Source organism: Carlito syrichta, unplaced genomic scaffold (assembly GCF_000164805.1).
Source record: "Carlito syrichta isolate Samal-C Ts95f unplaced genomic scaffold, Tarsius_syrichta-2.0.1 Scaffold315562, whole genome shotgun sequence".
NCBI lineage: Eukaryota > Metazoa > Chordata > Mammalia > Primates > Tarsiidae > Carlito > Carlito syrichta.
Genome location: NW_007259658.1, coordinates 386,835 through 407,497, shown reverse-complemented (window position 1 = coordinate 407,497; position 20,663 = coordinate 386,835). Strand labels below are relative to the sequence as shown.

Sequence of the window (20,663 nt, the reverse complement as noted above, 5' to 3'; positions counted from 1 at the left end):
AACTAGTGCAACCTCTGTGGAAAGCAGTGTGGCGATTCCTAAAAGCTCTAAAAATTGACCTTCCATATGACCCTGCAATCCCCCTACTGGGAATATACCCTGAAGAACTCAAATCACTCTATAAAAAAGATACCTGCACACGTATGTTTATCGCAGCATTGTTCACAATAGCAAGAACCTGGAAACAACCATGCTGCCCATCAAAAGAGGACTGGATTAAAAAAATGTGGTACATATACACGATGGAATACTACGCAGCCATAAAAAAGAACAAAATCATGAATTTCGCTGCAACCTGGATGGAACTAGAGTCTATAATACTGAGTGACCTCTCACAAAAACAAAAATCCGAATATCACATGTTCTCACTCATATAATGGACCTTGAACATCCAATGCAATAAATACTATGAGAAAATGACTGATGGTACTGGGAAACTATGGGGGGGAGGGGGATGGGATTAACAGTAGCAAATATCTGTCGGGGGATGGGAAAACACTTCTTATCTACAGGGTGCCTGAATGAAACGTCATTGTACACCTAACCCTTAACTGTACCCCACAAAACCATAATAAAAAATACTGATTAATGAAAAAAAAAATTAACTACTGATACATGCAAAATCATGAATTAATCTTTAAAATCACTATATTGACAGAAATAAGTCAGGCATAAAAGATACTACATCATTCCGTTTATGTAAAATCAAAGAGCAGAAAAAAATACTAATTTGTGTTAATAGATATCAGAACATTGGTTGCCTCTGAGTTAGGAGAAATGACTGAAAAGGAAGACAAGGGAATTTTCTGAGGTAATGGAAATATTTATGTATCTTGTTTGGGGAAATTTTTAGATAGGTGTATGCAACTGTCAAAATTCATTGAACAGAATGCCTAGAATGTGTGCATTTGATTTTATGTTAATTATACCTGAATAAAAACATAGTTTATAAACTATGTTTATAAACACAATGAGACATTATGCTGAGTGAAATAAGCAAGTCAGAAAATGACAAATACTATGTGATTCTACTTATATAAGATATCTAAAGTAGTCAAATTCATAGAAAAAGAAAAAAGAATGGTGCTTACCAGGGGCTGGGGAAAAGAGGAGATAGAGAGTTGTTTAATGGTTAGAGTTTCAGTTTTTACAAGGCAAAAGAGTTCTAGAGATAAAACAATGTGAATATACCTAACACTACTTGACTACATACCTTAAGGTGGTAAATTTTATGTGCTTTTCAGTACAATTAAAAGTAAAATTTAGCCGGGCTCGGTGGCTCAGCCTGTAATCCCGCGCCTTTGGGAGGCTGAGGTGAGAGGATTGCCTGAGCCCGCGGGTTCGAGACCCGCCTGGGCAGGAGACCTCATCTCCACAATAAATCAAAAAATCAGCTGGGCGTGGTAGCGCATGCCTGTAATTCCGGCTACTCGGAAGGCTGAGGCGGAAGGATCGCCGGAGCCCAGCAGGTCGAGGCTGCGGTGGCCGGGAGCGGCCACTGCACTCCAGTCTGGGCGACAGAGTGAGACTCCAACTCAAAAAAAAAAAAACAACAAAAAAAAAAGTAAAATTTTAAAAAACATAATGAGAAAGTCACATAAACCCATAAGAATGTCTAAAATGAAAATAACTGACAATATCAAATATCGGCAATGATTTAGAGCAAAGGGAATTCTCATAACAGCATGCAAGAAAGTAAAATGAGAAAAGGTTTGACAGTGTTTTATAAAGTTAAATACACACTATTGTTTAACTTAAAAATTCCATTTCTAGGTATTTCCCCAAGATATCTTAAAATATGTGTCCATACAAAGACTTGTACAAGAATGTTCATTGCACCTTTATTTACTATAGACAAAATTGAAATAAGTCCAAATGCCCATAAGCAGAAAAACTGATAATTAAATTGTGCTATATTCATACAATGGAATACTACTTAACAGTATAAAGGAACAAGTTATTTATATATGCAATAATATAGATCAATATTACAGTCTTTATGCTGTATAATCCCATTTCTATGTGGTTACAGACAATCAAATTAATGCAAGGTAAACAATCAAACAAAAGGACAATGATTGCCTTTGGTTGGAAGGAGGACACAAATATACTGAGAGATACAAGGGAACATTCTGAAGAGAAGGAAATGTTTTATATCAATGTTCAGTAATCTTTTTCTGTTAATATACAGATGGTAAATATCTTGAGCTTTGCAGACCGTTGAATAATCTTTATTTTCTTTTTTTATAACCTTTTAAAAATGTTTAAAAAATCATTCTTTGCTTCTAACCTGTACAAAACAAGTCATGGGCCATAGTTTGCTAAACTATATCCTACATCACAGAAGTCTAGATTATATAAGCATGTCCCTTTATCAAAATTATGGAGAAATAATAGGAGTATTTCAATGTAATTGTACTCAAAAATACAGAATTGCAAAATAATAATAACAATCTCCAAGTTAGGGATGTGGGGAATGGGTGAAAGTATAGATTAAATAATGATAGAATGTTGATCATTAATCTATTAGGGATTAAGATGGCTAATGTGAGGCAACAAGAGTGAGTTTCTCCTATGGAGTAACACAGTTTCCTCAGCACCCAGAAAGACCAGAAGCACACCCCATAACTTTTCAAAAAAGTGATAATAACCACAGAGTGCAAAGAAGGGAAAAATTAATTGATCTGGGTTGGAACTGGCCAGATCTCACCTGCACCACCACAGTATACCAGCAGCCTCCAGGCACAGTGGAGAAGGCAAGAGAGGGGAATTCAGGAGTTCTGCACTCCTGCCATAGATTGGAGGGCAGGGGGCGAAGCCTTTTGGGACTCCAGTCCCTCACTAGAAACTACCTTACCCACAGTCATGCTCTGCAACAGCCCACATGGAGTGGTGCAGGAAAAAATAAAACCTTGAGCAGTACCAGGCACCGTTTCCCAGGAACTCAATCCTTGTGGGTGATGGCTACTTTCTAGCTGGCCTGGGAGGTGACAAGCCCCAAGGGCAAACTCTAGGGCTGCAGACAGTTACTGACTGGGGCAGGTTGCCTGAGAATACCTGAGGTCCTGAGGCCAACTGCACTTTGACATTCTCAAAGCAAACTGCCAGAGGCCAAGGTGGGAGTGATTGCCAAGCAACCACTCACTCCAATGTAAACTCTTCTGTGCCAGCCCTGAACAACAGCATTACTCCAGTGGCCTGGGATTTCCTCCTAATCTCCACTGGGGTAGCTAAGAGTGCACCCTTGTGGGGTGCTCAGGATCATTCCCCCATCCCCTTCACTCCCCTTGAAGGCTCAAAACAGGTAACTTGAGTAATCCCTAGAGCCTTGGTAGCTGGCTAGGATGGCTGGGCACTCCTTCAGAGCAACACTTGCCAAGGAGAAAGCCCATAGACACCATCAGAGCTGGTTTTCTCCCACAAGTGCCACCTCCTGGCCGGAGGTCAACATTACATTAGATATGATATTGGATATGGCCCACCATATCCAATATCATATCTCAGCTTTGGGGAAGACCTGATCTTAAATGCAGCTAACATCACTTTCCAAATCACATCAGTCACTCAGGATTCCATGAGCCAGGGCAAGCATCTAGCACAGGACTGCCACAGCTGGCAATTTAGAAATTCACCACACCTAGGCTACCTATAACCAAGGGAACCCTACAGTGCCTACATCATCCCCCTGCCAACCTCAAATAAGAAATAATCTATTCAAATGAGAGGGAATCAGAAAAATAATTCTGACAATATGAAAAAACAGAGTTCTCCAACACCCCAAAAAGACCACACCAACTCTTCAGTAGTGAACCCTAACCAAAATGAAAGTTTTGAAATTCCAGACATAAAATTCAAAAGGTTAATTATAAAAGTAACCAATTAACTTCAGGAGAAAATTGAAAACTAACATAAAGAAAATTTTAAAGTATTCAGGACATGGATAAAAAATTCTCCAAAGAGTTAGAAACTTAAAAAAAAAAAAAAAAGCCAAATTTTTGGAAATGAAATAATTCTTAAGGGAAGTACAAAATGCAGTGGAAAGTTTTAAAAGTAGAGTAGAACAAGCAGAAAAAAAGAATCTCAAAACTTAAAGACAAGGCTTTTGAATTAACCCAATCAGGCAAAAATAAAGAAAAAAGTATCGAGAGAATGGAACAAAGTTTCCATAAAATGTGGGATTATGCAAAACGGAATCATAAGTATTACTGAGGAAGAAGAGAAAGCAATAGGTTTGGAAAACCTATTTGAAGGAATAATGGAGGAAAATGTCTCTGACCTTGTCAGAAATCTAGACATCCAGATACAAGAAGCCCAAAGAAGATTCATTGCAAAAAAGTTATTCCCAAGGCATATAGTCATCTGGCTTACAACGTTACTGTGAAGGAAATAATTTTAAGAGCAGTGAGGCAAAGGCATCAAATAATTTACAAAGGTAAACCTACCAGATTAACAGCAAACTTCTCACAAGAAACCCTACGAGCCAGAAGGGATTTGAGTTCCATCTTCAATCTTCTCAAACAAGATAATGTCAGCCAAAGATTTTTGTATCCCACAAAATTAAATTTCATAAATGAAGGAGAAATGAAGTCCTTCTCAGACAAGCAAACACTGAGGGAATTTGTCGCCACCAGACTGGCTCTACAAGAACTACTCAAAGGAGTTCAAATACTGAAATAAAAAGTCAAAATACACCAGTAGAAAAAACCAGAAATCATAAAGCCCACAATCCTTATGAAACACCAACAGATGATAGATAGATAGATAGATAGAGCAACAAGATAACAACCAGTATGATGAATGGAATAGTTCCTTACGTATCATTAACTCTGAATGTAAATGGTCTCAATGCCCCACTAAAAAGATACAGACTGGCAGAATAGATATAAAAATCACAACCCAAATTTCTGCTGCCTTCACGACAGACTCACAAAGACTTCTATAGACTCAAGGTAAAGGAATGGAAAAAAACATTCCATACAAATGGAAACAAAAAATGAGCAGGATTATCCATTCTTATATCAGATAAAACAGACTTTAAATTAACAACAATAAAAGAGAAAAGATGGTTATATGATGATAAAGGGATCAAATCAATGAGAAAACATAATAATTTTAAATATATATGCACATAACACCAGAATACCCATCTTTATAAAACAAATTCTACCAGACCTAAAAAATAAAAAAAGATACACTGCAATAAAATAGTAGTGGGAGACTTCAACACTCCACTGACAGCAAAAGACAGATCATCAAGGCAGAAAGTCATCAAAGAAATATTGGAGTTAAACCAGGCCCTAGAGCAAATGAAATTAACAGACATCTACGGAACATTTTACCCCAAAACTACAGAATATGCATTGTTCTCATCAGCACATGGAATGTTCACCAAAATAGACCATATGATAGGCCACAAATCAAGTCTCAACAAGTTCAAAAACATCAAAATCATATCAAGCAAGTTCTCAGACCACAGTGGAATAAAACTAAAAACTCCAAAAAGAATTCACAAAGCCAACAAAAACATGGAAGTTAAACAATCTGTTCATGAATGACCCTTGGATCAAACATAAAATCAAGATGGAAATTAAAAAATTTATAATGAATGACAACAATGAAACAAGTTATGAAAACCTCTGGGACACAGCCAAACTGTTCTCAGAGGAAAATTTATAGCACTAAAGGCCTACATTGATAAGACTGAAAATTGCACATCGACAACCTAACATCACACCTCAGGAAACTAGAAAAACACAAACAAATCAAAGGCAAAGTTAACAGAAAAAAAAGAAACAATGAAGATCAGAGTAGAACTAAATGAAATTTAAATTTTAAAAAACACCTAGAAGCCTAAACCTCACCTGCATGCTGCTTACTTATGTAGTAAATTCTCACTTGTACCCCACAACTCTATAATAAATAAATTTTTTAAAAACACACAAAAAAATCAATGAAACAGTTTGTTCTTTGAAAAGATAAACAAAATAGATAGATCACCAGCTAGATTAATTAAGAAATGAGGAGAGAAGATTTAAACTAGTTCAATCAGAAATAAACATGAAGACATTACAACTGATACTGTGGAAATTCAAAAGATCATCTGAGACTATTATGAACATCTCTATACAAACAAATTAGACAATCTAGAGGAAATTGATAAATTATTGAAAACATACAACCCCTCAACCTTGAATTGGGAAGAAATAAAAACCTGAACAGACCAATAATGTGCCACAAGATTGAAAGAGTAATTAGAAATTTCCCAACAAAACAAGACTCACAGCTGAATTCTACCAGATCATCAAAGAAGAACTGGTACCAATTTTACTGAAGTTAATCCACAAAATTGAAGAAGAATTCCTTCCTAGCTCATTCTATGAAGCCAGTATCACTCTGACACCAAAACCAAGTAGACACACACACACACAAAAGAAAACTATAGACCAATATCCCTTATGAACATAGATGCAAAAATCCTCAACAAAATATTAGTAAACAGAATTCAACAGCACATAAAAAAAAAAAACCACGACCAAGTAGGTTTTATCCCAGAGATGCAAGGGTGATACGAGATATGTGAGTCAATAAATGAGATCCACTACATAAACAGAATTAAAAACAAAAAGCATATGATCATTTCAATAGATGCAGAAAAACATGTGATTATATCCAGCAATGTTTCATGTTTAAAACCCTCAGCAAAATAGGCATAGAGGAAACATTCCTCAAAATAAAAAAGTCATATATGACAAACCCACAGCCAATGTCATCCTGAATGGAGAAAAGTGAACACATTCCCCTTCAGAACTGGACAAGGCAAGGATGCCCCCTTTCACCCTCTTGTTCAACATAGTACTGGAAGTCCTAGCCAGAGCGATCAGGCAAGAAAAATAAATAAGGGGTGTCCAAGTTGGAAAAAAAGAAATCAAACTTTCTCTGTATGCCAATGATATGATCTAATACCTAGAGAATACTAAAGAGTCCTCCAAAAGACTTCTGGATTTAATAAATGAAATTCAGTAAAATTTCCAGATACAAAATCAGCACACACAAATCAGTAGCACTGCTACACTCCAAGAGTGGCCAAGCTGAGAATCAGATCAAGAACTCAATTCCATTTACAATAGCAGCCAAAAAGCTAAAATACCAAGGAATATATTTAACCAAGGAGGTGAAAGATCTCTACAAGGAAACCTACCAAACCCTGATGAAAGAAATTGTAAAGGGCACAAACAAATGGGAAAACACTCCATGCTCATGGATTGCAAGAATCAACATTGACAAAATGACCATATTACCCAAAGTAATCTACAGATTCAATGCAATCATTGTCAAACTACCAACGTCAATTTTCACAGAATTAGAAAAAAATTATCCTAAAGGTCATATGGAACCCAAAAAAGAGCCAGAACATCCAAAACAATCCTAAGGGGGGAAGAAAAAAAACTGAAGGCATCACATTACCTAACTTCCAACTCTACTACAAGGCTGTAGTAACCCAAACAGCATGATACTGGTATAAAAGCCGACACATGAACCAATGGAACAGAATAAAGAATCCAGTAGTAAACTGAAATACATACAACCAACTGATCTCTGACAAAGCAGACAAAAACAAACACTGGAGAAAGGACACCCTATTCAACAAATGGTGCTAAGAAAATTGGGTAGCTCATACAGAAAAATGAAACTTGATCCCTATCTCTCACCATATACAAAAATTAACTCAAGATGGATCAGAGACTTAAATGTCAGACCTGAAACCATAAAAATTCTAGAAGAAAACCTAGGAAAAACTCTTCTGGACACCAACCTAGGCAAAGAATTTATGGCTAAGGCCCCAAAAGCAAATGCAACAAAAACAAAAATAAATAAGTGGGACTTAATTAAACTAAAAAGTTTCCACACAGCATAAGAAATAATCAACAGTGCAAATCAGAAACCTACAGAATGGGAGAAGATATTCAAAAACTATACATCTGATAAAGGATTGGTATCCAGAACCTGCAAAGAACTCAAATCAGCAAGAAAAATGCAAATAACCCCATTTAAAAGTAGGCAAACGACATGAACAGACATATCTCAAGAAAAGACATACAAATGGCCAGCAAACATATGAAAAAATACTCAACAGCTCTCAACATCAGAAAAATGCAAATTAAAACCACAAATGAGATACCACCTTACACCAGTCTGGATGGCCACTATTAAAAAATCAAAAAACAGTAGATGCAGAGAAAAGGGAATGCTTACACACTGTTGGTGAGTGTAAATTAGCACTACCTCTATGGAAAATGGTATGGAGATCTCTCAAACAACTACAAGTACATCTACCATTAAATCTAACAATCCAGCCGGGTTCGGTGGCTCAACCTGTAATCCCGCACCTTTGGGAGGCTGAGGTGAGTGGATTGCCTGAGCCCGCGGGTTCGAGACCCGCCTGGGCAGCGAGACCTCATCTCTACAATAAATCAAAAAATCAGCCGGGCGTGGTAGCGCATGCCTGTAATTCCAGCTACTTGGAAGGCTGAGGCGGAAGGATCGCCGGAGCCCAGCAGGCGAGGTTGCAGTGGCCGGGAGCGGCCACTGCACTCCAGTCTGGGTGACAGAGTGAGACTCCAACTCAAAAAAAAAAAAAATCTAGCAATCCCACTATTAGGTATCTACCCAAAAGAACAGAGGTCATTATACAAAAAAGACATCTGCACCCACATGTTCATCACAGTACAATTCACAAATGCAAAGATATGGAATTAACCCAAATGCCCATCAACTGATCAGTGGATAATTAAAATGTGGTATATATACACCGTGAAGTTCTATTCAGCTATAAAAAAGAATAAAATAATAACTTTTGCTGCAACTTGGATGGAATTGGAGAACATCATCCTAAGTGAGCTACCTCAGGAACAGAAAACCAAACAGTGCATGTTCTCACTTAAAAGTGGGAGCTAGACTAAAGAAATAGAAAAACATAGAAGTCGGGCTTGGTGGCTCAGCCTGTAATCCCGTGCCTTGGGAGGCTGAGGTAAGTGGATTGCCTGACTCCATGGGTTCGAGACTCGCCTGGGCAACTTGGCGAGACCTCATCTCTACAATAAAAAAAAAAAATTAGCCGGATGTGGTAGCGCGCACCTGTAGTTTCAGCTACTTGGAAGGCTGAGGCGGATGGATTGCCAGAGCCCAGCAGGTCGAGGCTGGTGGCCGGGAGCAGCCACTGCACTCCAGTCTGGGTGACAGAGTGAGACTCCAACTCAAAAAAAAGAGAAAAACATAGAAAATGGTATAATGGACTCTCGAGACTCAGAAGGGAGACAGTCAAAAAAATCACCTATTGGATACAATGTGCACAGGTGGGGGGGGTGGGGGGTGGGTATACTTAAAGCCCAGACCAAAACTATTTGTACCTCCAAAGCTTTTGAAATATAAATAAATAAATAAATGTCATCTAAAAAAAGAATATTATACACACATGGGTGTTGTTACTATTTTATTTTGTATGTTTTTTTAATTTTCCATAACAAAATGGTCTTTAAAAATGAAATAAAAATTCCTGTGATGTAACTGAAGCAGTGCTTAGAAGGAATTTTTAGCTATGGGTGACTAAATTAGAAAATAAGAAAGGTTCAAATTAACTAGCAAAGCTTTCAGCTCAAAAAACTAGAAAAAGAGTAACAAACTAAACACAAAAAAGTAGAAGGAAGCAAATAATAATACAAAGCAACAAAACAGCAATCATACAATAGAGAAAATTCAACAAAGTCAAAAGTTGATATTTTTAAAAAATTAATAAAAGTGATAATTTTCTAGCAAAACTAATCAAGAAAAAACAAAACCATAAATTATAAGTATCAGGAATGAAAAGGGAGACATTGCTTCAGACCCTAAGGATATCTAAAAAATGGCATGTGCATATATATACAAGTGTATACCAGTAAGTTTGATAACATATATGAAATGAACAACTTCTTTTTAAACCATAATTCACCAAAACTGGCATTAAAAAGAAAAGAAAGTTTGAATAGTTTGATATCTATTAAATACATTTAACCTGCAATTTTAGAACTCCACACAAAGAAAAGAACAATAGAGATCTATTAAAGAGATTTAAGTAGATGAGTGATAAGATCAGATTCAATTTTGAAAAGAGTACTCTGATTGCAATGTGAAGAATGGATGTGAGAATACTAAAAGTCAATGTAGATAGAGTAGTTAAAATAAAATTGTCAATGGCTTCCAGGGGTTAGGGGAAGTCAGTATGAATAGGCAATGCACAGAGGATTTTTAGGGCAGTGAAATTATTCTGTATGTTGCCATAATAGTGAATACATATCATTATATATTTGTCAAAACTTATTAGATGTACAACACCAAGAGTGAACTTCAATGCAAACTATAAACCTTTGTTGATAATGGTGTGTCAGGGTAAGTTCATGATTATAATCAGTGTACCATTCTGATGATAATGGGAGAAGCTGTACATGTGTTGGGGAAGGAGATATATAAGAACTCTCTGTACATTCTGCTCAATTTTGCTGTGAATCTAAAACTGCTCTAAAAAATTAGATCTAATAAAAGAAAAAAAAAAAGAAAAACAATTGCAGTAGCTCCTAGTAGGAGATGATGGTAGCTTGATCCAGGGTGGTAACGGTAAAAAAAAAAAAAATAGAGAAAAAGAAGAACATTGGATGTTGAAAGAGACTGGAGAAGCTTTGATATATTAGTAGTAGAAAGTGAATTAACCAATGAAGTATGATGGACTCATAAGGTAGTGTTAAGGGACATTTAAAGATAACAAACCATCAATTTATAATGGAAATGACATGCCTTGTTGCATGACTTTCTGCCACAATATTTGGCTGTTCAAGTGTAGGCACAAAGAAAGTTAAGAGTTGGGATCATACAGACTTGGAGTTTGCAAGTGTGACTAACCAAAAAGACAGATATGTGCTCAAATAATGGATTATGGAATCGAAATTGGGCACAAAAGTAAGTAAAAGAAGGGCTTATAGGTTTGGAGAAAGTAGAGGAAGACCAGATGTAGTTTTAAAAAAAAAAATAGGCACAATTGGGGGGGAAAAGTCGGTTGTAGTCAGAAAGCATGTTGTTTGAACTTATTATTTTGGAGGTGAAGCATTTTCAGTATCAGTTATAGATGATGAAAACAGCCAAGGTATAGTGGTAGCAGTGGCTGGCCAAAGCAAAATAGAAGAAAAAACTATTAGAGATTATATGGCAAAGAACAAAATAGCCAAGATATTTTGATTAGTACAAAGATATTGATCCCCAGCATAACAGCAGGTCTTGGAGTAGAGAAGAAGACCATGAGCCACTTCCAAAAATATTTAATAAATCAGGGGTGGTAACTGGGAAGAGCAGATGATAGCAACAGGTGGTAGAGAGAATGCTAAAACAAAGGGGCATTAGCCTCAAAACGTGTGTGTGTGTGTGTGTGTGTGTGTGTGTGTGTGTGTGTGTGTGTGTGTTGGGCACAACACGTGCATTCAACAAAGGGAATGGAAGGGGATCATTGTTTGAGAAGCATCACCATTGAGCAATACATGATCCTGAAGTACTGAGACATAATAACAGCCACCACCAGAGAAGAAATGACTATGGGGAAGATAATATCCTCAGTAAAGGTTTTAAACGACCTCAACAAATTTTTTCACAAAGAAAACACTTTGAGTTTACTGCAGTTTCATCCTCTTCACATTTCTTAGAGAGAGAACCTGTAAGAACTGAGAATTTCCCAGAAAGAGTTCTAGGATACTTCCCACTTGTCTTTCAGGAGTATAAGGTATAAGCCAATCTGTTTCAGATGAGGAATACAGCCTGATTTTCCAGCATACACTTTTGCAGAAGTTGGGATCTTAAAAGGTATTTAAAGTTATCAGCCTTTTGGCCTTCTGACTCCAGTTGTTCACCTTTCAAGAACACCCATCCCATATACACCAATCCTTTCTAAACATGACTCGCCGAGATCTGCTTTGCAGTCTGACTTTCTAGTGTGTAATTGCCTATTTTAGCACTGACCTTAGTCCCCCCTTTTGGACTCATCTCTCATTATCTTCCCCTCATCTCCAGGCATCAAAATCACATGTAAGGAAAATACCAAACCATAACATCTCATCCTGACCCCTTGGGCACGTCCTGTCTCCCATGGGTCACATATCTTCCATTTTGTTGTTCTCACTTGTACAGTACTCTAGATGTAGCAGGTACCTCATTTAGATTTGTTGGAATGACTTGAAATTTCCTCCTTCATAAAATTGAAGCAATCTACAATTACCTTCTAAAAGCCCACTATTGGGAGTCTGAAGCAACCCAAGAGAGTATCCACAAATCTTTTACAGTCTCAAAGTCCAAGGAGCCAAGATTTTAAATCAATATCTTTGCCCTTTTCTAAAGGCTTCTTCCTTACCAAGAATTACTTGAACATAATTAGTGGGATTATGGAAATAACCACTTTTCAAATAGAAATTACAAGGTGACTTTTCTGTCTGGAAAATGGCGATTTTGAAAGATTATGGTATATTTACTTGATAGTAATCATGACAGCTACCATTTTATAAAGAAGCTATGTGCTGGGAAAAGTGCAGGATGCTTTACATGTATTGTCTTTTTAAATCCTCATCTCACCTAGGAAGAAGATGTTAATATATCCCTTTTAAAAATAAGGAAACAAAGGAAAGTGGTAGAGGTGAGATTTGAGTCCTTCACATTTTGTTGACTCCAGAGCCCATAATTTTGCCATCACATAACATGCTTATAACAAGCCAGTAACAACCCTGAAGTTTCCCTGCAGTGATTTGTTAAGGGGTCTTCCTCAATAGCTCTAGTATTAGTTACTTTGGAGAACAGATTTAGTGAAAATGCATATAAATGAGGGTTTCTCATACCATTTCAAACACATCACTTGCACTTGATTCGATGGACTTAACGTCTCCAAAATCTCCAGGGGGGATCTTTTTCAGCCACACCCAATCACCCTAAAAAGAAAAGGTAGAGAACAGTGATGACACTTAGTTGCCACATGAAGGGTTTACAGCTATACCACCAACTCAGATAGAGTTTTTCCCTCCTCTCCCACCCTCCATTCCATGGACATTCTGTATTCTGAGCTAATATGAGATCACACACAGAAATTAAAGTTAAAAATTCCAATTACTCAAGACGAGGGAGCAATAGCAGACTCCAGAAAAGGAAAAGGAAAGATACCAGTCTCTGCAAATCCATCCTTAACTAACTGCAGAAAGTGTTAGGTCATTTCATTTATTCATAGCTAAATGATGTAGCACCAGGTTCCCTGCGATTAATGGTGATGGTTGGTAGTTGCAATTCCCACTGCCTTGAGGCGTCTGTGGAAGGAAACGTAGGGTAGGAGATGTAGTGCAGCAAATGTTTCCTGCATTCACCTTGCTCCATTTTTCTCTTACAGGACAGGTCATTTGCAGAATGGGGGGCTCTTGTGCTTTAATCATAAACCGATTAGCTTAAATATAGATTAAACTTTTTTATTTGAATGCACAAATGTAATACCATAGTAATGTAAGTAATCTAGACTCTTTCAAAAGTCTATATCTGACTTATTAAGTTAAAACTGCTTTTTTAATGCTGTTGTCAAGTCAAAAACAACAATTATCTTCTTGTCCTCACTTCAACAGCAGTGCCTGATAGATAATTTTCTTCTACATGCACAGCCTCAAGGATTCATCAGTCATCAAGCCCTATTTAGTTGCTGTCCAACCCAATTTAAAAAAAAAATACAAATAGAGATTCCTTTTTTCTTCATAATAGTAATAATGCCTTACATTTGCACAACACTCTCTACTCTTCAAAGTGCCTTCACATCTATTACCTGTAGCCTGAAGATTCCATTTCAGGCTACACCAACTTGTCATCAAGTAGAGATAATAAAGCAAAGAGCTCTGTGCAGTCAAATTCCGAAAATAAGAGAATGTAACCACTCTCTTATTAAGGAATATATCCAGCTGTGGCATTGCATCTGGAGTCCTGCCAGAGGCAAAGGCTAATGGAAAATGCAGGCTTCCGAGTTACTTGCCCACACTTTGTATTAGCATTTATTAGCCAAGGAGTTCAACACCCTTTAACTAGGAAATGGCTCTCAGAGACCTTCAGCAGCTAAACAAAACTACACTGGCCAGGCTCAGTGCCTACAGAGTTCAGAAATACAGTCCAAGATCCATGTCTGCCTGCTTTCCAAGTACAGCCCTGGACCACCTGTATCAGCATCACCTGGGACTTGGTTAGAAAGGCCAAATCTTTTTTTTTTTTTTTTACTTTTAATTTTTTTATTTTGAAGATGTGGGGTACAATTCAGGGTGAAGTATACAAATGTTCATTATGCAGGCACCCTTGTTGACGAGGTGTGCCTCCCCTTCCCCAGGCAGATTCCTGCTACTGCTAATCCCGCTTCCCCACCCTACTCCCGTCAATTTCCTGCTACTGCCAATCCTTTTCTTATAGTATTATGATCATTGTTCAAGGTCCGCTTATGAGTGAGAACATGTGATACTCAGTTCTTTGTTTCTGTGAAAGATCACTCAGTATTATAGACTCTAATTCCATCCAGGTTGCTGTGAAGTTCATGATTTTGTTCTCCTGTATGGCTGCATAATATTCCATCATGTATATGTACCACACTTTTTTATCCAGTCCTCATTTCGTGGGCAGCACGTTTGGTTCCATGTTCTTGCTACTGTGAACAATGCTGCGATAAACATACGTGTGCAAGGTATCTTTTTTATAGAGTGATTTGAGTTCTTCTGGGTATATTCCCAGTAGGGGGTTTGTGGGGTCATATGGAAGGTCGACTTTTAGATCTTTTAGGAATCGCCACACTGTTTTCCACAGAAGCTGTACTACTTTACACTCCCAGCAACAGTGTAGACGTGTTCCCTTTTTGCCACATCCTCTCCAGTATCTGTTGTTTTTTTAGTTATTGATGATAGCCAAGAAAGGCCAATTCTTAAGCCTCATGCAACACTTATAGAATCAAAAATTGTGGGGGTGGGGCCCAGCAATGTGTGGTTTAGCAAGCCCTCCATGTGACTTTAATGCATGTTAATGTTTGCAAACCACCACCCCAGTCTTTGCCTTTTCATGATCTTTGTGATACTTTATTCACTCATATTCTCTTAATTTACATCTCACTAAGTTTCTCTCATCAAAATCTGCTCCCACCCAGGGATCTAAAACTCATTCATAGAAGTCAAGAGAGCCTGACACAAGTTTGCAGTTTTACCCTTCAGAGGATTTTGTCCTTTAGAAGGATCAGAGGTTAAATCTTAAACTGAAAAAATAAAATTCTAAATTGATAATTGACAAAATCAACCAATATGTGGGAAATACTGGTGGCTAAAAAAAGCCTTCTCAGCACCTTTGTGACTATATTACTCAGCTCATGGTCACTGCTATGGCATCGTTGTGCTAATTAGAAAAAGATGTTTTCTCTTAAATTAAAAAAAAATTCTGTGAGTATATTACAGTAAGCTTGTGGCAGCCCTGTGATGTCAAGCAGCAGCCCTGGCTGTATACATACAGCCATTTATCATACTCTCATTTATTGACACATTCCCAGCCACCAGGCAGTATATTCCACTAGCAACATGAGTACTCTGCACATCACCAAGCTCTGTGTGCCAGATGAGGCCTCTTTGTCAGGTTTGGAGTCAGGCTATAAGGGTGGGAGTGAGAAGCTGAAATTGGGCTTCCAACAATATTAGGCAAAAGAGAAGAACAATCTCAAAAAACTTCCAGGACATAGTCAAAATAGTGCATACCCAGCTACGCATGTGTTTGTCAGTGACTGGGTATGTGCATAGCCAGGCATGCCAGTATAGACATAAATGTGAGAAGGCTCTCCTAGTACCCCATCCAGAACTAGGCTGGGAGGCTAGAATCTCTGTGCCTGCTTCTATACCACTCATATGTCAGTATATGTCTACACTGTGAATAGTACCCTCATATATGTGGTGCCCTTGTGCATTGCACAATCTGAACATTAGAACTAGCTATCCTGACTCCGCCTTATACCTGGTACCAGGTACCTTCTTCCTAGAGTCAACCCTATTGCAGACATGGGTTAGCCTTCTGTCCGGCTTATTAGCTGCCACTAGTAGTTAAGCAGAGCTATTTTCCTCCAGGTCACCAATTGTGAGAGCTGGCAAGAGTCATAGCTATTCCTAGCCCAATCCCTTTATATTTTGATAAAGAAAGTGAAGCCTGAGGAAATTAAGTGACTTGCCCAAGGTCAGAAGACTAGGAAGTAACAGAGCCAGGAACTGAATCAAGGTCGTCCATCTCCCACTTTGTTGCTCTTTTGTCCCATTGGGCTTTCTTTGACTTGGGGGATTTGTGTGTGTTTAAGATTTAAATAATTCTCACAAACTTTGTAAGCAAATTTTTATTGAGTCTGTGTGCATCCTACTTCATGAATAATGAGGAAAGGGGAGGAAGTGGGCAGGTTTTATCTTCACCACACATGCACTATTTGTTTTGCTTTTTTTCTTTTAAGAGAGAATGATAAAATACTTCACTCATCACTCACTTTTTAATTAAGAGCAAGAAACATCAAATTCTATTCACTAACGTTTTTAGAAGTAATTTAAAATCCATCTGTTTTGCACTAAAGCCGTTGTGTATTAACTAAGAAGCAAGAGAACTAGGTCTTAGGCCTGGCTCTGCTTCAAACCCGAGGGTGACCTTAGAACAGCCACTCAATTGGCCTGAGCCTCAGTAGCTCACTGATAGAGCTGGAATTACTAGATAATTTCTTAGGTCCTTTTCAGTTCTGATGATTTATGATTCCGTGATGAGAAAGAGAAGATGGCTGGTGGAAGAGAAAGGGGGAGAAAAAGAGCTATAAGGGATATAAAAAATGGATGAATGGGGGGAGAGAAGCTGCAAGAAAGGGGGATGAATGGGGAGAGAGAGAAACATGAAAGAGGAAAACAGGGGGCGACTGAGAGGCTGAGAGACAGAGAGGTAGAAGGAATCAGAAAATGAAAAGGGAAGATGAGTTCAGTGAGTCGGAGTTTCACTGATGCCCACCTCATCCCCCCTCCCCCGGACTATGGCTATTAGAGCAGATTATGACATGTCTTCACTGCATCTGCCATTTACAACTCTTTCTACCCAGCATTCAGTTCATCTGCCTTTCCTTTCACATTTCAAAGGGTATCTGTGAAACAAGGGCTGCCTTTCCCGTGTAGTTCCAAAGGTAATACATCTGTGTATAAAATCAAAGTGCAGTACAGTGTTATGGCATGTGCTAAACAAGCCTGTCTTCTACTGTTAGGTATCTGCTACTCTAGGCACATTATCTGGAAATTTCAAGTCTTCCAGTAAGATTTCTTATGAAAATTGATTTATTTTGTACAAAACTAGATAATGAGTCTTCTTTAAAACACTCCTAATGCAGGACCGTTTCAGAGGGCATACTGGACATCTTTGTTTGATCTGTTGCTGCAATTGACTTATGCTCCCTCCCAGAGTTCTTTTTAGCCCTAGCCAGGCAATTCTCTAACCTCAGCTGCCTTTCTTCACATCCCACCATCAGCCTAATCTTGACTTCACCACGTGATATTATTCCCACTAACACCCTCCGTTTGAAAGATAAACCTCCCCCACTCCACCCCCAGCCCCCACCCATTAGCCTACACAGTTCAGAAATATGATCTGACTGACCAACATTCATTCTGGGAACTAACTCAGCTCTCTGCCTCCTTGCAAAATGAGAAAATATCTGACAGATTCTTAAAGGTCAGTTACATACAGATGTTTATTTTTTCCCTTCTCAGTTCTAACCATAACCTTCCAACCCCACCAAATAAAACATAACACAATTTAACATATAAATTCTTCCACAGAATTGGAGAATGATAACATATCTGAGCCCAAAAAGGCCTTAGAGGTCTCATAGACCAGTAGTTCTCAATCCTGGCTGCACATATCAGGGAACTTTAAGATAAAATACCAATACCTGGGTCCAACCTCATACCAAGTGAATCAGAATTGCTGAGAGTGGGGCCTGGGAATAGATATTTTTAAAGTTTCCCAAGGAGATTTTAGTGAGCAACCAGGATTGAGAATTTAGTTCAATCCCTCATTTCACAAACAAAATCAAAGGTTACTTCAGAAACAAAGAAGCATCAATACATTTGTAAAGTTATCAGCTGATTCCATTTGACATTCAAAGCCATCTGATTATCTTATCTTAGATCTTTGAGATACTAGAGCTGCCAATTCCGCAATACCTCAAATTTACACTTGAAGCAAATCTCATCTTTGATTAAATTAAATCCAAGGCAAGATCCAGAGGTTTTCTGCCACTAACTTAAGTCAAAGCTCTCAGGTACACTGAACAAACATATGTCATGCCAATCTTGATATTGATGGCTTATATTAGACTATGCTGTTATAACAGAATATCTCCAACGGAGTAATTTGTAAAACACAGAAGTTTATTGTCTCACAATTCTGGAGACTGGAAAGTCTAAGATCAAGGTGCAGGAAGATTTGGTTGTCTGGTGAGGACTGCTCTCTGCTTTCAACATGATGCTTTGTTGCTGCATCCTCCAGAGAGGAGAAATGCTATGTCCTCACATGGCAGAATGTAGAAGGGCAAGCTAGCTGAATGCTACATGAAGCCTTTGTTTTTTAATAAGGACCTTAATCCTGTTCATGAGAAAGAAGCCCTCAATGCTTAATTGCTTCTTAAGGACTCCACCTCTCAATACCATCACACTGACCATTAATTTCAACACCTGAATTTTGGAGGGGACATATTCAAATAATCACATTCTGACTCTGACCCCCCAATATTTATGTTCTTCTCACAAGCAAAATACATTCATTTCATCCCAATATCCCCCAAAAGTCTTAGCTTATTCTGGTGTCAACTCAAAAATCTAAAGTCCAGAGTCTCATCTAAGTCAGATATGGATGCGACTCAAGGCACATTTCATTCCAAGAAAAATTTCTTTCCAGCTATGAATCTGTAAAATCAAACGATTTATGTGCTTCCAAAATTTAATGGTGAGGCAGGCATAGGACAAACATTTCTATTCTATTCCAAAAGTAAGAAATAGGTAAGAAAAAAGGGGTAACAGGCCCCAAATAAGTCCAAAATCCAACAAGGTAACAACATCAAATCTTGATGTTTGAGAACAATGTTCTTTGATTCCATGTCCCAACTCCTGGACACACTGAGATTAGGGTTGGACACCCAAGTCCCAAGGGGATCACACACATGACTTAGCTACGTGCAACCCATGCCACAACTGTCACAGTTTGGAGTTGGGTACCTGCAGCTTCCCCATGCTAACATTGCATTCTGGTGGCTCTAGAAGTCTTGGGTCTCAGGGGTGACCCTGCACCCATAGCTCCATTAAAGCACTGTCTTAGTAGGGGCTCTCTGTGGTAAACCTGACTCCACAGTTTTGCTGGGCATTGCTCTAATGGAAACTCTTTGAAGTGGCCTTAATCCCACAGTTACACTGGGCATTGTTCTAGGGAAGATTCTCTGCAGTGGCCCTACCCTGTGACAAGTCTGTGCCTGTGTCCTGAGGCTGTTCAAGACATCCTTTGAAATCTAGATGGAGGCAGCCATACCTCCATAGCTCTTGCATGCTGAGAGCTTGCAAAGTTAGCACCACATGGATATCACCAAGACTTACAGCTTGCACCTTCCAAAACAATAGCTCAAGCCACACCTAGGCCCACTTGAACCACAGTTAGGGAGGTCAAAGAGTGCTGCACCAGAATGTAGGGCGCAGAGACTTGAGTTGGCTCTGAACAGCAAGCCCTGGGATCACACATGTACCCTGAGCCCCTTTGGTGCCCTGGACCACTCCTTTGAAACTGTTCAACCCTCAAGGCCCTAACAATCTGGGCCTGTGATAGACAAGGCAGGCTTGAAGATCTCCAAATCCCTTTGTGGTCATTTGCCCATTGTCTTGATACATAGCAGCTGAATTTCTTCTACTCATAATAATCTCCTTCTCAAACTTGTTTGGTTTGGTTTGTTTTGTCACAACTTTGGTTTTCTCTCCCAAACACACTTTTTTATTCTTTACATAGCCAGACTGGGAATTTTCCAAATCTTTATTTTCTGCTCCCCTCATTATTATAATTCTGTCTTTAAATAATTTTTTTTTCTTCTCAAGTTAAGAAAAGTCATGCAGCACCCTGAATGCTTTTCTGCTTCGAGATTTCTTCCACCAAAAATCCTTGTTCATTGTCCACAAGTTCTACCTTCCACAAAGTCCTAGGACATGGATATAATTCTATTTGCCAATTTGTAACAAGAATGGCCTCTTTTCTAGTTTTCAATACCTTGTTCCACATTCCCATCTAAGACCTCATCAGAATAACCCTTACCGCCAATATTTCTACCAATGTTCTGTTCATGACCACTTAAGTAATCTCTGAGAAGAATCAGGCTTTTCATACAGCTCTCCTCTTCTTTTGAATCCCCATCAGAATTTCCCTTAACATTCCATGCACAGAAATGTAGGCTATTTCTAGCATTCACTTTAAAACTATTCCAGTGTCTACCCATCACCCAGTTCAAAAGCCACTTAAACATTTTTTAGGTATTTGTTATAACAACACCCCACTTCTCTGGTACAAATTTT

General features: G+C 38.4%; 1 protein-coding gene across 1 annotated transcript in view; it reads right to left on the bottom strand.

Moving 5' to 3' along the window:
- The window catches only part of GUCY2F (guanylate cyclase 2F, retinal), a 118,898-nt gene that overhangs the window by 51,326 nt on the left and 46,909 nt on the right, over window positions 1-20,663 (bottom strand). The window contains exon 8 of the mRNA XM_008072990.1: window positions 12,903-12,992. Within this exon, the coding sequence (XP_008071181.1) occupies window positions 12,903-12,992 (90 nt within the window). The remainder of the gene's footprint in view (window positions 1-12,902; window positions 12,993-20,663) is intronic.